Source organism: Patella vulgata, chromosome 2 (assembly GCF_932274485.2).
Source record: "Patella vulgata chromosome 2, xgPatVulg1.2, whole genome shotgun sequence".
In the NCBI taxonomy this organism is placed as follows: Eukaryota; Metazoa; Mollusca; class Gastropoda; family Patellidae; genus Patella; species Patella vulgata.
In genome coordinates this window covers 22,681,142-22,697,294 of record NC_065880.2, presented here as the reverse complement: position 1 = coordinate 22,697,294, position 16,153 = coordinate 22,681,142, and the positions used below count along the sequence as shown (strand labels likewise).

The window sequence follows — 16,153 nt, the reverse complement described above, 5'->3', positions numbered from 1 at the left end:
AATTGGAATCTTGTTCTACTCCATAATCTAAATTTGATGAAGCGAAGAAATACGTCCATTGCCTTACTGGATTTGTAGCTATAACCAAATAAGGGTGACCACTCTTTTGTTACACAGTCATATAAAGACCTACTACACGCTGAATGGGCGACATCTATTCAATTTACGCATTAACTTGTCTATTTCGATAGAAACATACCACGTCTTAAAACTGAAAAGGAATGCATGGAACAATGATCGTCAAATACATGCAGTGAAAGGTTTCAAAAACAGATTGACCGTAATAGGAACAACATATTAATAGACATACCATAAACCCGAATTCCATTAATCTAGATAATAGGATTAAAATTTCAAATTAAGGACAGATTGGTTACATTACTAGCAAAATGAAGGCTTGTGTTGCATAATATATGACTATCGAAAATATTAGTGAAGTTTCTATAGCATCATATAAAACCAGTAAGCAGAAGCACACACCATCAGACACATGAAACTTTATTTCAGAAAGAGATATCTATTTGGTGGGGAAGCTTCTGGAAAATCGCTACACCTTCTAATTCATGAAAACGTCATCATTACTAGTTCGGAATATTTAGTTCAAAATTAATTAACATTTTATACAACCAGTGTATAAAAGGTTCACGACAAATGTTATGATTATGAAATATATTTTATGTGTTCAGTAGGTTATTTTAATATTATGTAAGTTACAGCGTAAAAGCCAGCTATAGTTCTAGCCATTCTATTTTTATTCGTATATTACAATTATGTGCTTTTAGGGGCATGTTCGTCTATTTTAAAGTTCTAAAAAATTGAACCATACAACCTTTAAGCGTGTATGGATTCTTGATAATAATATATGACGGTGATAATAATATGTATTTTATTGGTAAAATATAGAATATTAATTTAATCTTATAACTGCTCGTATACTAGGGGACATAACTCTGGAAAACGTAGTTGATGCTTGAAATAATCACACTGCTGTCTATAGATTCCATTGAGCAAGCCTTGCAAAAATCGAAACGGCAAAACCCTTTCAATATATCAGGTGATTGTGACATATTGGTGTCTTTGTGCTTATAAAGATTTTAAAAGATCGTCATTGGAATTTTCAAACCATGATATGTCATGAATGTAACATTGAAGTCAATTGGGGGAAATATTTATGATTTAATAAATTTATTAGTTTGCAACAAAAGGTTTTACTTGTTTACAAAGAGTCACTATCACCGAACCATGAACACAAAATATTGTAACCATTTCCTAAGTCAGAGCTTTGTCTCTGACTTGCATTATTTGTATTGACAACTATACGAACTCTTGCTATAGATATGGGTAGGTGACGATGATATTTAGAGGTATTGTCCTTCCTTGTTTAATTGATAGAAGTTAGGTGTGCATACGACTGCTTACCCGAATGTGTTCTTATTGTTTATATCAATATTATTGTCAGGTAAGAGAAGCTACATAGATATGTTCACACAATCGTATGATTTATTTAACAGGCGATATAATAATAAGTTTAACTGTTTATCAAACTGCATTATTCTTATTGTTTATATCAGCAACATCTCAAGGTAACTCGCATATTTAGAGACAATCTTTTTTCTGTTATACTATGTAAACATGGACAGAATAGACAACGTAAATGATCACTGATCATAAAAGAGCTAAACATGTAATTCAATTATTCAATTAATTCGAAATTAAAAACACGAATTAAAATTTAATATTAGTCAATTTCAATCAATATTGGTTATCTTGTCTTCAAAATATGGGATCCTTATATCCAATATTTAAGACATAATGAACATTGTAAAATCAGTACATGAGTCGTGTATTCTATTGCTTCAGTCGCCAATTGTAACAAACAAAAACAAACTTTACCCACATGACAATGTAGTTGTAGTTGGCTTGTTAACAAACGACACACTCATTATAAAAAAAACTTGAAGATGGGACTAAACAGACATGAATGACTGTCGTTCAATTGGGACTGTTTACGTATTGCACCAAACATAACTGATTAGAAATTACAATGCTTTCTAAAAAAATGAATATAAATCACTTTACATACATTCATATATTACAATAAAATGTGCTTTTAGACTAATGTTCGTCTATTTTGAGGTTCCAACAATAGAACCATACACCCTTTATATGAAAGTAACCATTAATAATATTATATTATACTAGCAGGATACCCGGCTTCGCTCGGGGGTCATAACTCCGAAACCGGAAGTGGTAGACTAACGCCACCTGGCCTATGTTACTACCCGGTCCGAGCTACCCCTATAGCCCAAATTTCAGACTCGGGGCAGATGTAGCCGCCAACCCCGAACAGACTTCGCTCGGGGGTCATAACTCCGAAACCGGAAGTGGTAGACTAACGCCACCTGGCCTATGTTACTCCCCGGTCGGAGCTACCCCTATACCCCAAATTTCAGACTCGGGACAGACCTAGTGTAGCCGCCAACCCCGAACAGACTTCGCTCGGGGGTCATAACTCCGAAACCGGAAGTGGTAGACTAACGCCACCTGGCCTATGTTACTCCCCGGTCCGAGCTATTGCTATACCCCAAATTTCAGAGTCGGGGCAGACCTTGTGTAGCGGTCAACCCTGAACAGACCGGCTTCGCTCCGGGGTCATAACTCCGAAACCGGAAGTGGTAGACTAACGCCACCTGGCCTATGTTACTCCCCGGTCCGAGCTACCCCTATACCCCAAATTTCAGACTCGGGGCAGATGTAGCCGCCAACCCCGAACAGACAGACTTCGCTCGGGGGTCATAACTCCGAAACCGGAAGTGGTAGGCTAACGCCACCTGGCCTATGTTACTCCCCGGTCGGAGCTACCCCTATACCCCAAATTTCAGACTCGGGGCAGATGTAGCCGCCAACCCCGAACAGACAGACTTCGCTCGGGGGTCATAACTCCGAAACCGGAAGTGGTAGACTAACACCACCTGGCCTATGTTACTCCCCGGTCCGAGCTACCCCTATACCACAAATTTCGGACTCGGGGCAGACCTAGTGTAGCCGCCAACCCCGAACAGACAGACAGACAGACAGACAGAAAGACAGACAGACAAACGACAGTCACAAATATATATATAAAAATTAGACACTGCTAGTTAACATATTCATATTTATTTCGTATGCTAATAGTCGAATGTATTTTTGATAGTAGGTAGACTGTTTACTAATAGTCGAAGACTGTGATTATAATATGTATTTTATTGGTAATTATGGACCAAATATAAACATGTACAATAAGAGTAAGACTGAACTAATGGTGAATATTATTTCCTTATATTTAATACTAGAGTTAGTCACACGACTGGAATAATCAACAGTATGTCTGTACGAGGAGGTTTTGTTTGGGTAATGCTGTTAATTTTACCAATGATATACGGTAAGTGTGTATATATTGCCCTTGATTAAAATATATTTATATGTATAAATACGACAAGATATTCAAACTGAATACTGTAATTAAAACTAAGGTTCTTAAAGGACAATATTGGTGCCAGTCATTATCACATGTGAGAGAACTGGTTAAAAACGTTCCAAATATTATTTTATCACAGAGATCGTTGCTACGATAGATGAATAATCAATGTTTCAAAAATAGGAAGTGACGAACGCAAAAGGAAAACACGAGTTATCCCTCTATGTAACTGGCTGAAGTGACGGGTGATAACAGATACATGGGCGAATTTCTGCTCACTAAAAATTCCTTCGAAGACCAAATGTTGTTATATGAGACTGTAAGAGTATATCTGACAATTCAAAAAAGTAATTGCATGTCATTAGATAAGTGAACACGAGAAAAATAGAAACAGTCCGTACATTCACGGCTGTTTATTCATTCTATATTTATAAAAACATGGTAATGCACGGACTTTTTCTATTTTTCTTTCGTGTTCTCTTATCTACTGAGAGTCAATTTTGTTTATGAATTGTCAGATATCCTTTCATAGTCCCATACAACAGCAGAAAACCGCCCATGTATCTGTTATCACCCGTCACTTCATTCAGTTATATAAAGGGATAACTCGTGTTTTCCTTTAGCGTTCGTCACTTCCTAGTGTTGAAACATTGATTACTCATCTATCGTAGCAATGATCTCTGTGATAAAATAATATTTGGAACGTGTTTAACCAGTTTTACCACATATATGATAATGACTGGCACCAATATTTCCTTTAAACTGTAATATAAGAATTGATAAACGTACACAAGTAATCACTGGAGACTTTTGGCAAGCGTAAATTCGTGGTCCGTATCACGTATCCGTATCGATTATGCTTGTGACGTCATCAATGTGTGTGTTTTTCTCATACGTGATACGCCACACGGATACGGCAGCACGTATCGACGGAAAAGGTCCGTATAACATCGTCATCTTTTTACCGTCTTGTTTGCTGCTTTTAGACGCCGAAATGTTGTGGTAGCGTGTTTATGAATCTATGTGTATCAGAACGCGAAGGTGTATATTTGATGTGATTTTAACCACGATAAAGACTGGAATTTAATCATTATGTTTTATGAGCTTTCATGGGAATTAAATGTTTTTTTAATAGCTCAGCGACTGTCGAGCGACTTTAATCCCTCAAAGAATTTGTAGGCTAGGCACTTGACTAGTACTGATGGTGATCTTGGTAGATAACTGCCATCATGCTGTAATAGAACTAAGCTCAGCTACTCATACGTACGCGCCGGGAAAATCTGCCAAAACTCTAAAACTACATTGACGCAACGTATCACGTGACGTTACGGATACCTGATACGGATTGGAAAAAATCCGCTTGCCAAAAGTCTCTACTATCATAATTATACGTGTACATTTATATGTCAGTCAAACAGTAAATTTGTAACCGTAATAAAACAATTTAATTTAGGGCAGTTTAATATTTCTATGAAAAATTCTTTTTCAGGCGAAAGATGTGAATCTGAAGATGGTATAGTATTATTGTTTTTCTGTCTCAATTCTATTTCGTCTCCCGAATTTGGTATTTTGCTGGTGCATTATTGAACAGTTCCTATGTATTCCCTATCTAAACGTAAGAATACTGCAGAATGTTGAAAACAATAGTCTACGACAGACGGGGTATAGAGTGAAAGGCAAAGTCGAGCAAATCGAAAGTTTACTTCCAAAATCGAGTATCGAGAAAATCGAAAGTTAACTTCAAATATACTTATAAAATTAGAATGGTAAATAGGAATATAATATCAGATATGTTAATTAGTGTGTAAGATATTTGAGTTAACCCTGCATGCAAATAATAATTCCGTTATTGTTAATAATTCATTTTATTTTGCGGTAATATAGGTAAAAGCGACAGAAAATTATATTTAACTACACTTACAGGTGTTTTTTCAGCCATCAACATTTGTGGTGATGAAGTAAAGACAGGATCCTTATTATATCTAGACATTAATATACAACCTAAAGATAATATTGATAACTGTACCTGTTTACTACAATCTGACCAAGACGCAGCCATACAAGTTCTATTTGATTCTTTAAGAGGATCAAATTGGTGTGATTATTCTTTAACTATTACTTCTTACCCACTAACAACAGGAAGATTTTACTGTAGAGACAACACAGCTAAACTTCTATTTAATGTCAAACATACAGAAACTCTTGATATAATACTACAGAAAGAAATTCAGCCAACTTCCAATTTTACACGATGTGTTCAGATTTCTTCAGGTAATATTATCAGTTTAGCATATTTAACATAGTGGGACCACTGATCATGAAAGGTAATAGAAGTACCAAAAAACAACAACGAAGACAAAATGGTGTAATAAACATTATTTTCTAGTTGTATTATCAATATTATAATACAAATATAAATTAATATTAAAGACTGATTTGTTAGATATAAAAACATAATTAACTGAAAGGAGATATATAGTTTTTCTATAATATATTGCCACCTTTCGATAGACAATTCCTTAGTTCTCGAGATACGGTCAAATTATTACAGTAGATATATTATTACAGAATATGACCGAGAATTTACGACATGTGTTCGGTAGGGTAAACACTCACTTGAGTTCTAAACCCTGCAGTATATAAGGCGCTATTCGTCCCCCAATAGGCGTACGGGTTTGATGAATGTTAGGGGGGAGGGGGGCAGAGCTGATATGCCCGAAACAATTTCCGCGGAGCTTGCCGTATAGTAGCCGCCCCCCCTCCCACCCCAAAAAGAAAATTTGATGGCCGCAAACGCGTTTTCATGGCGCGAATCGTGATAGTGGGAACCTAGCGTTTAGACTGTTGTATGTTAAAACATCTTCTATTTCTATGTAACACCTCCCTGGTTTGCACGAATAAAATGAATAGTCAGGCCTTGTATTCTCCTTAACGCCGCGACACGTGTAAAAATAAAATAGATATTTGAGTAACGTCCTTGTTGAATACGTATGCCATTAATAATATATAATATAAAGAAGACCGCGTGTGCCCTCTTATCAAGATAAACCTAGAAATATCAGATAAATATATACATAAAATGGTCCCGTGATGCATAGGCGTACGAGCTCGATGGATGTTTGAAAATTTAACTTCCGCAAACGCGTGTTCTTCCTATTCCAGCCCGTGAATACAGCAACTTCAATGTGGTCCAATAGCCTACCTTAGGTGACTTACCCGAATCCCAAACAAGCAATCAATCGTCGCTGGGTATGACTCGCCCCCGCCCCCCCCCCCCCCCCCCCGCGAAATTTTTGAAAATTTAACCGCCGCAAATGCTTTTTTCTGCTATTCTAGTCCGTGAATTAAGCAATTTCAAAGTTTCCAATCGGTTTTGTATCCGAAATCCCACACTATGCCGACCTGAATTTCAACCATCCAATCAGACTTGGAGCTGTATTCACAAATAATAATCGATGCCCGAAAAATGTCGAACAAAGTGGCTCCAGACAAAATGCTTTAATCCATAGTAAATTCAGTACAAATTCGTAGTATTTATTTAAAAGAAAGGTAAAATTATTGTTTTATTAGATTTCGGGCACTTTATTTTACCCGTCTTCCCGAAAAGTCAGATTGCCCGAAAGTGAGGGGTCAGCTGCCCCCCTGCACCCTGCCCCCCTGGCTCCCTGGCTTGTACGCCTATGCGTCCCCCTATTGGTTCAAACTGTTATAATTTAATAGAGCTGCTGTCAGACCGTGGCATAAAATCTTTGGTCAGTGGCGGACATAATTATATGCTTTAAACATACACGTGTGTTTCCAGAAAGATCTTATTGCAGTAAAGCTCAACTAAACCTTGAACTAACCAATTTCGTTGTTTAATTTGTAGATACTCTGGTTACTGTATCATGTTCGCAGCCCGACAATAAACAAACATCTATAGCTTCTACTATAACTACTCCACCAACCTCAATATTCGATACTACAATTTCTACTAAAACTAATACATCAACTTCAAGATTTAATAGTACAGCGTCTACCAAAACTACCACATCAACCCCAATATATCATACTACAACTTCTACCAAAACTACTACATCAACCTCAATATATCTTACTACAACCTCTACCAAAACTACTACATCAACCTCAATATATCTTAGTACAACTAATAATATTACTGATTCTACTGTTAGTTTATCTTCAACATCGGATTCTGAATTGGAGAATAGACAAACGAATACAGAAACACCAGGTATATATATGTACAGTGGTAAAAAAAAAAATATACTCACAGAAAAATATACTTTTAGCAACTGTGTATTGTTGAACAAATGATATTATTAGGAATGCCAAACATTATGTTCCTGTGTTACTCAATAGTTCCTAATTTCGATGCAGTCAACATGGTACTCTAAAAGCGAAAAGCGTTCAGAAATTGAATGTAATGTATTCCTAAAGAGAGCGAGAGAGAGAGAGAGAGAGAGAGAGAGAAATGGGGTTTAACGTCCACTAACACAAACTAGGTCATTTCGGGACTATCATATGGTTTAATTTTATTTCAATAATTCGCTTGCGCGTAGGGGTCTTTAGCAGTGGGAGGAAACCGGAGGACCAGGAGAAAACCCACGAGGTTGGACAGACGACTCTACAGATTTGGATCCAATTCGGAATGATCCAGCATAGGGTTGTACATATTTATATTGGTCCATGTCCAAGCCCCAAGGGCAGAGCCACGCCAAATTTTTGTGGTTTTTGTCTACAGGCTGGAATTCTAAATGGAACTTGTCATATTTATTCCTTATTCTGTAAGGATAGCAACTATTTATTTTGGCGCATGTCCCGATCCCCAGGGGTGTGGTACCACACCTACTTTTTTGTTAATATTTATCAGTAAATACTCTACAGGTTGCAATAATTAACAGATTTTGTTTAAATTCACCATATCAATCATTTCAATAACAGGGTGGTACATATTTATATTGTTCAATATCCTCCCCGCAATTCCGAATTGGATCCAAATCTGTTAATAATTGCAACCTGTATATCATTTACAGACAATATATCAACAAATGGCGCGAGGGGGGGGGGGGCAGCACCAACATCCTTAGGGTAAAAGGAATAACTATAGCAAATTCAAAGATAATCCATCCAGAATTGTGGCCTTCGGGCTGATACATTCAGAATTGCGACCTGTATATGATAAACACAAAAATTGGGCGTGGCTCTGCTCCTGGGTGTCGGGACAAAATCAATAGTTGCCGTCCTTAGGCTATAAGGAATACATAAGCCAAGTTCCAAGACGATCCATTAACAATCATGGCCTGTAGGCAATACACACACAAAGAAAAAATGGGGATCGGGCAATCACCCAAAAAACAATAGGGATCATCCTTAGGGTATAGGAATGGGTATAAAAAGTTTCAAAAGGATCGATTAAGAATTGTGGCCTGTAGGCGACACACAGGCACACAAAATGAAAATGGGCGTGGCTCTACCCCTGTGGGTTGGGCATGCACCATAAACAATAGGTCAGTCTTAGGATATAAGGAATAGGTATGTAAAGTTTCAAGATGATACGTTAAGAAATGAGACCTGTAGATGACAAACAAACAAATACACGAAATAGGCGTGGCTCTGTCACTGAGGGTCGGGCATGCACCAAAAAACAATAGGGATCATCCTTAGGATATAAGGAATAAGTATGAAAATTTTTTAAGACGATCGATTAAGAATTGTGGCCTATATGTGACACTCACACGCAAAAGAAAATGTGCGTGGCTCTGCCACTGGGGGTTGGGCATGCACCACAAACAATAGGGATATTCCATAGGGTATAAAGAATAAGTATGTAAAGTTTCAAGATGATAGGTTAAGAAGTGCGGCCTGTATACGACAAACAAACAAATACAAGAAATGGGTGTGGCTCTGTCCTTGGGGGTCGGACATGCACTAAAAACAATAGGGATGATCCTTAGCATAAAAGGAATAAGTATGTAAGGTTTCAAGAGGATCACGTATGAATTGCGGCCTGTAGGCGACGCACACACAACCACACACACCCACACACACCCATTCACACAGACAGGGGCGACGGAAATATACGTCCACATTTGTAGAAATGAAAGAAATGAACATTGTCTTTCAGAAATTGTATCACAAAATATTGTTCAGGCGAAACGCATCGCCGGTTTATTGTGTTACATTTAGTCTTATCTCAAGTACCAGAGAAATTTTCATATTCGTGGACTGGGGATGATTGTTGATTTGGATGATTCATTATGTGTTCATGTGAAGTAAGGTTTTCATAGGTTTCACCGGGGACCGTCGGTTGACAAGACACGAGGTTTTCATAAGATGATATTGATGTGGAATTTGGATCAGAGTCGACTGTGGATGTTTGTTGGGGCGATTTGAGGTGTCCGTTAGCGTGACTCCTGGGTGGCTGGTGGGTTAAAGTGGTGGTCGTCAAAGGTGGTGGGATATGTTGAAGACCTTGATACGTCACATCCGTAGGCGTTATATTATTTTGTAGATCTAAGGAAGTATACGTGGTATCTTCTTCTGGTGTCCTATTTCTGTAACATCTCCTAAAATAAAAAAATAAAATAAATATTTTTTGAATAGGAATAAAGTGAGTTTCAAGCTCTCGTGAAGAATGACATTTTAAAACAAAAGCATGACTATTGTATATTTTCTACATTTACTCTTACTTCTTGTCAAAATTGACACTCGAAAAATAAAATTAAAATCGACGAATTCAAATTAATGAAAATGAACTTAACGTAATATTTAATGTTGTTGAATAATCTTACCATACTAATATAGCGAGTAGCACGCCACCAATAACCAATATAATACCTAACACTCCACCAATAATAGCACCAACTATAAAATATAGAAGTAAATTGAATTTTAAAAAAACAGCGGCTGTCAGCCAGGATACGCCCACATTTTGCAAGAGATGGATAGAGAACAAGCTTTTGGTCCGATTTTCACGAAATTCGAATTCAACATTTATTACGGTGTAACGGTGATATAATCAAACATTTTTTTGAAATCAGATAATAATTATGACCTTCAGAGGGACCACAACCGAAAAAAGGCGATTTCGTACAATCAGGGGCCATAATTCAGGAAGTTACGATCCGATATGCGCAAATATCGAAAGGAACCAAAATCTTTGGGTTATAAACATGCATTTCAAGTTTCATCAAAATCGGATTAAATTTGTGACCTCTACAGGGTTCACAACCTTGATATAACATATTTTTACACGATTCGCGTACAAGCGACGGCCATTTTGTCCGGCAGTTTTGGTCCGATTTTCATGTAATTCAAACTCAACCTTCATTACGGCGTAACGGTGATATAATCAAACGTTTTTTTTATTATTATAATCGGATAATAATTGTGACCTCCAGAGGGACAACAAGCCAAAAACGTGATTTTTCGTACAATCAGGGCCCATAATTCAGAAAGAAATGTCAAAAGAAAGAGGGTGATTACCTTGTGTGTCTGATAGACCATCTGGAGCTACGTATAAAGTTGTTGTTTCAGTGGGGGTCTCTCCAGATCCTGTATAAGAAGAACTTGGGTTTTTTGTCACGTTTTCAACTGATGTTGATGAATCGCTGGCCGATCCTGCAACACTTGATGTTGTTGATTCTCCACGAGTTTCCGAAGTACTTGCAGTGGTACTGGAGTCAGTAGTTGAAGCTGTAAATGACGTTGTGTTAGTAATCATAAGCGAGATACTTGTTTTGGAACTAGATGGTATTGCTGACGTAAGATTTGTAGCCGAGGACGTGTGAGTTGGGGTTGTTGTTCTTGATTGAATTATTGTCGTAGTAGCTTCACCATTTGTGGAAGTCAATGAAGTATCTGTTGGTTGCTGAGTTGGGGGGCTTTTGGGTGTATTACTAGTTGTAGTGGCCGGGGAACTCTCTGTCATTCCGTTGCAAGATATACTTACATTAGTGGCTACAATGATAAAACGAAGTATTAAATGTACAATAATTAGACATACATTATGCAAGAGTTGAATCTGCCTATTGCAGGTCTTTCTTTAGGCTTGAAATGTTATCTAAATTATTAATTAGACATTAATTAATTTATCCAGACCATAACCAACTCTCGATGTCATCGCTGGGATGTTTATTGGATTAGGCTTCGATTTCCTGTTCGACTTCCATTCATATTTTAATCAATAAATGGATAATCGAGGCTATGTTTTTATCCTGCCGACTTTGGTAATGATGATCGAGGCTAGACCGAAAATCCAATCGACAAAATCTCGGTTCATAGTGGATCAATTTGACAAAAAATTTCAGCAAATTCCCTTTACATTATCTAGTTTTTAACAATTATAGCGATAACTTCCAGCTCTTTATCTAATCTCCCATAATGTATCTTTAAGTACATAAGGCAGAAATGAAATGGGGTTTAATGTCTTACTTTTATGTATCAACCGGTCTATTGAATTGGTAAGACGGAATTGAATCATGTATAAAGGGTTATAAAGCGAAAAGATCTGCCGTTCTCTTATAGAAATACATTTATCATGTTTCTGTCATTGTGATAATATATGGATAACTTGCAAAGAAATAGTTTAATTTTGAAATAGACGATCGTGACTGCAATGTGTGATTGACACATGTATATCTTGGAGTATTTTAGCATTTGTAATGATTCTTTGGCGCTATTGGAAAGGAATCACTTTCCGACAGATTCTCAAACGACGTTATCTCGAAAACTATGTAATTATCTTTCCATAGGCGAGAATATATTATAGACAGATGAGGTAAACTTTCTATTACTTGAATTAATCCAAACACATCGTGTAAAATTGGAAGTTGGCTGAATTTCTTTCTGTAGTAGTATATCAAGAGTTTCTGTATGTTTGACATTAAATAGAAGTACAGGTGTGTTGTATCTACAGTCAAACCTTCCTGATATTAGTGGTTTAGTAATAGTTAAGGTATATTCCCACCAATATGATGGAGGTACAGAATAAAACTGAACTGATTGGGCTGCGTCTTGGTCAGATTGTAGTACACAGGTACAGTGATCAATATTATCTTTAGGTTGTATATTAATGTCTAAATATAATTTGGATCCTGTCTTTACTTCATCACCACAAATGTTGATAGCTGAAAAATAGGTAACTAGTGTAGTCAAAAATAAGATTCTATCGCCTTTTCCAATATTACCTCAAAATAATGTGAATAATTAATAAGAAAAGAACTATTATTTATTTGGTATTCGGTTTTTCCTCGATTTTGGGAGTAAACTTTCGATTTACTCGACTTTGCCTTTCGCTTCATACAGTTTCACAGACTATTCTTTTCGACGTGATGCAACAGTTTTAATAATACAAGTTTATATAGGGAATACACAGGAACTGTTCAACAACGAACATACAAAACAAAACATATACGAATTCAACCAAAAAATACAAATTCGCGAGACGAAATAGAATTGAGACAGAAAAACAATAATACTATACCATCTTCAGATTCACATCTTTTGCCTGAAAATGAATTTTTCATAGAAATATTAAACTGTCCTAACTGTTATTGTTTTTTACGGTTACAAATTTACTGTTTTATTGACATATAAATTTACACGTATAATTATGATAGTGATTACATATATACGTTTATCAATTCTTATATTACAGTTTAAGAATCTCGTCTTAATTACATTATTCCATTTGAATATCGTGTCGTATTGATATATATATAAATATATTTCAATCAAAGACAATAGACACACACTTACCGTATATGATTGGTAAAATTAACAGCATTACCCAAACAAAACCTCCTCGTACAAACATAATGTTGATTATTTCAGTCGTGTGACTAACTCTAGTATTAAATATAAAAAGAAACGATAAGGAAATAATATTCACCATTTGTTCAATCTTATTGTACATGTTTAGTCCATAATTACCAATAAAAAAAACATATTATAATCACAGTCTTCGGGTATTAGTAAACAGTCCACCTACCATCAAAAATACATTCGACTATTAGCATACGAAATAAATATGAATATGTTAACTAGCAGTGTATGATATTAATCATATTACTTTATACATGCTTAAAGGGTGTATGGATCTATTCATTGGAACCTTAAAATAGACGAACATGGTTCTAAAAGCATATTTTAATGTAATATATGAATGCATATAAAGTGATTTATGTTCATTTTTTTTAGAAAGTATTGTAATTTCTAATCAGTTATGTTTGGTGCAATACGTAAACAGTCCCAATTGAAAGACAGTCGTTCACGTCTGTTTGGTCCTTCTTCAAGTTTTTTTTATTATCATTGTGTCGTTTGTTAATAAGTCATTACTAATTACTAATGTAGGGAAAGTGTTTCTTTGTTTGTTACAAATGGCGACTGAAGCAATAGAATACACGACTCACGTGTTTTTACATTGTTCATTATGTCTTAAATATTGGATATTAGGATCCTATATTTTCTAGGTAAGATAACAAAACCAATATTGAATGAAATTGACTAATGAAAAATTTTAATACGTGTTTTTAATTCGAAAATTTCGATTTAATAGAAAAATTGAATTACATATTTTTAGCTCTTTTAATGATCAGTGATCATTTACTGTTGTCTATTCTGTCCATGTTAACATAGTATAACAGAAAAAAGATTGTCTCTAAATAAGTCAACATATAAAGTTGTAATAATGTATATGTAAGTCACCTTGAGATGTTGCTGATATAAACAATAACAATAATACAGTTTTGTAAACAGTTAAATCTTATTATTATATCGCCTGTTAAATAAGTCACACGATTGTGTGAATGAATATATGTAGTTTCTCTTACCTGACAATAATATTGATATAAACAATAAGAACAAGTAACCAGTCGTATGTGTACCTGCCTTCTATCAATTAAACCAGGAAGGAAAATACCTCTAACTATCATCGTCACATAACCATATCTATAGCAGGAGTTCGCATAGTTTTCAATACAAATAGTGTAAGTCAAAGACAAAGCTCTGGCTTAGGAAAATGGTTACAATATTTTGTGTTCATGGTTCAGCGATAGTGACCCTTTGGAAACAGGTAAACCTTTTGTTGCAAACTAAAAAATTTATTAAATCATAAATATTTCCCCCAATTGACTTCAATGTTACATTCATGACATATCTTGATCTGTAACATGTATGAACATTCCTATGATGATCTTAATCTTTATAACCACAGAGACCCCAATATGTCACAACCACCTGATACAAATATTGAGAAAGGTTTGCCGTTTTTATTTTTGCTAGGCTTGCTCAATGGAATCTATAGACAGTGATGTGATTATTTCAAGCATCAACTGGACTAAGACTAGTAATTATTTCCCCTTATTTCATGATGGACGAATGTAGTGCGAGTTATAAATAGACAATTTTTCCCTTAAATTTTTTCTCCCCTCTTCCTGCATTTTTGGGTTGACTTTTTGGTCTAGAATTGGAGAAAAGGGATCAAATTTGCAATTTCATAGCAGTTTTGGGTAATACTGATGATATTACAGCGGAGGGATAGGGGGTGTAAAGTGTCTTTCTGCAGAGCAGTCATTGTGTCGGAAGTGAGATTTTCACCCCAGTCAACTTCAAATCCGTGTAGCAAAAAATCTAAATGGTCAACCCCCTACAAAATTATGATGAGGAGATTGCCAAATGTTGTCCCCATTGTGCCTATAAAGATTGGAACCAACGGAATGTTGAGAAAAAAGCTACAGCCTGTGATGTTACAGCCATTTAACATTGAAGTCAATGGGCAAATAATTGCTAGTCTGAGTCCAACTACGTTTTCCAGAGTTGTGTCCCCTATTATACGATCGATATAAGATTAAGTTAATATTCACATTTGGACACAGATCACCAAATATTCCTACGCCGTCACCCTTTTGCATGGCGATTTTTGTTGACTTTTTGGTGTAGAATTGAGGAAAAGGGTTTGAAAATACATTTTCTGCCAGGTTTTGGTGAATATTCATAATTTTGATGCGGAAGGATACAAGAGTTGAGAGGTTGGTTACGTTGAAATGTTATGCCTGAAATTGCATGTTTACTTGTCTCTACTTCCAGCTTGTGTATCTCAAGTTTTTCATGAAGAACCTCATACGTGCTTTTGGGCAAGTGGTTGCCACATGTTGCTCCATCTGTGGTAGAAAGCGTTCTACCCAACGAAAATTTGGGAAAAAGTTAGAGCCGGTCTAAGATACGAGAATTAACATTGGAGTCAATGGGGAAATCTTTAGTGATCTGTGTCCAGGCTGTCACTGATATGCCTTAGTTTTGAAAATATGAAGATTAAATTCTCAGAAAATATGAATAAAATAGTTTGGCTACAGAAAAACTAAAAAAAGTTAATTAAAAAAAAAAAAATCAAAGTTTTGAAGAAAAATTGTGATTTTACTGCAAATTTCTCAATTTTCAATTTTTATTGAATTTTTAACAGTAAGTAAAATATTCTAATGCCCAATGTTGGCTTATTCAGTCTCAGAAAGCACAGATAAAATGAACAGTATTGAAATTTCACCAAATTTTGTCTAAAAATCAGGAATATTCACAAAAAATCTTGAGATTCCCCCCATTTGGATGTAGAAATTAATATTTTCATGACTACTAAAATGAGTCAAAATGTCTAAAAATGCCCATATTTTCTTTGCTAATATAACTTAGATGGGATCT

The 16,153-nt window shown here is 35.7% G+C and overlaps 1 protein-coding gene across 1 annotated transcript; it reads right to left on the bottom strand.

The window, feature by feature from the left end:
- Window positions 1-9,239: 9,239 nt before the first annotated feature.
- On the bottom strand, window positions 9,240-14,360 carry LOC126810902 (mucin-2). Its single transcript, XM_050536261.1, has 7 exons — window positions 14,293-14,360; window positions 13,220-13,308; window positions 12,945-12,968; window positions 12,256-12,588; window positions 10,946-11,419; window positions 10,252-10,324; window positions 9,240-10,026 (listed from the first exon to the last, which is right to left on the bottom strand). Exons 2-7 carry the CDS (start codon window positions 13,275-13,277, stop codon window positions 9,654-9,656), a joined length of 1,335 nt encoding a protein of 444 aa, XP_050392218.1. The 5' UTR covers window positions 13,278-13,308; window positions 14,293-14,360; the 3' UTR covers window positions 9,240-9,653.
- Between the last annotated feature and the right edge of the window lie 1,793 nt (window positions 14,361-16,153).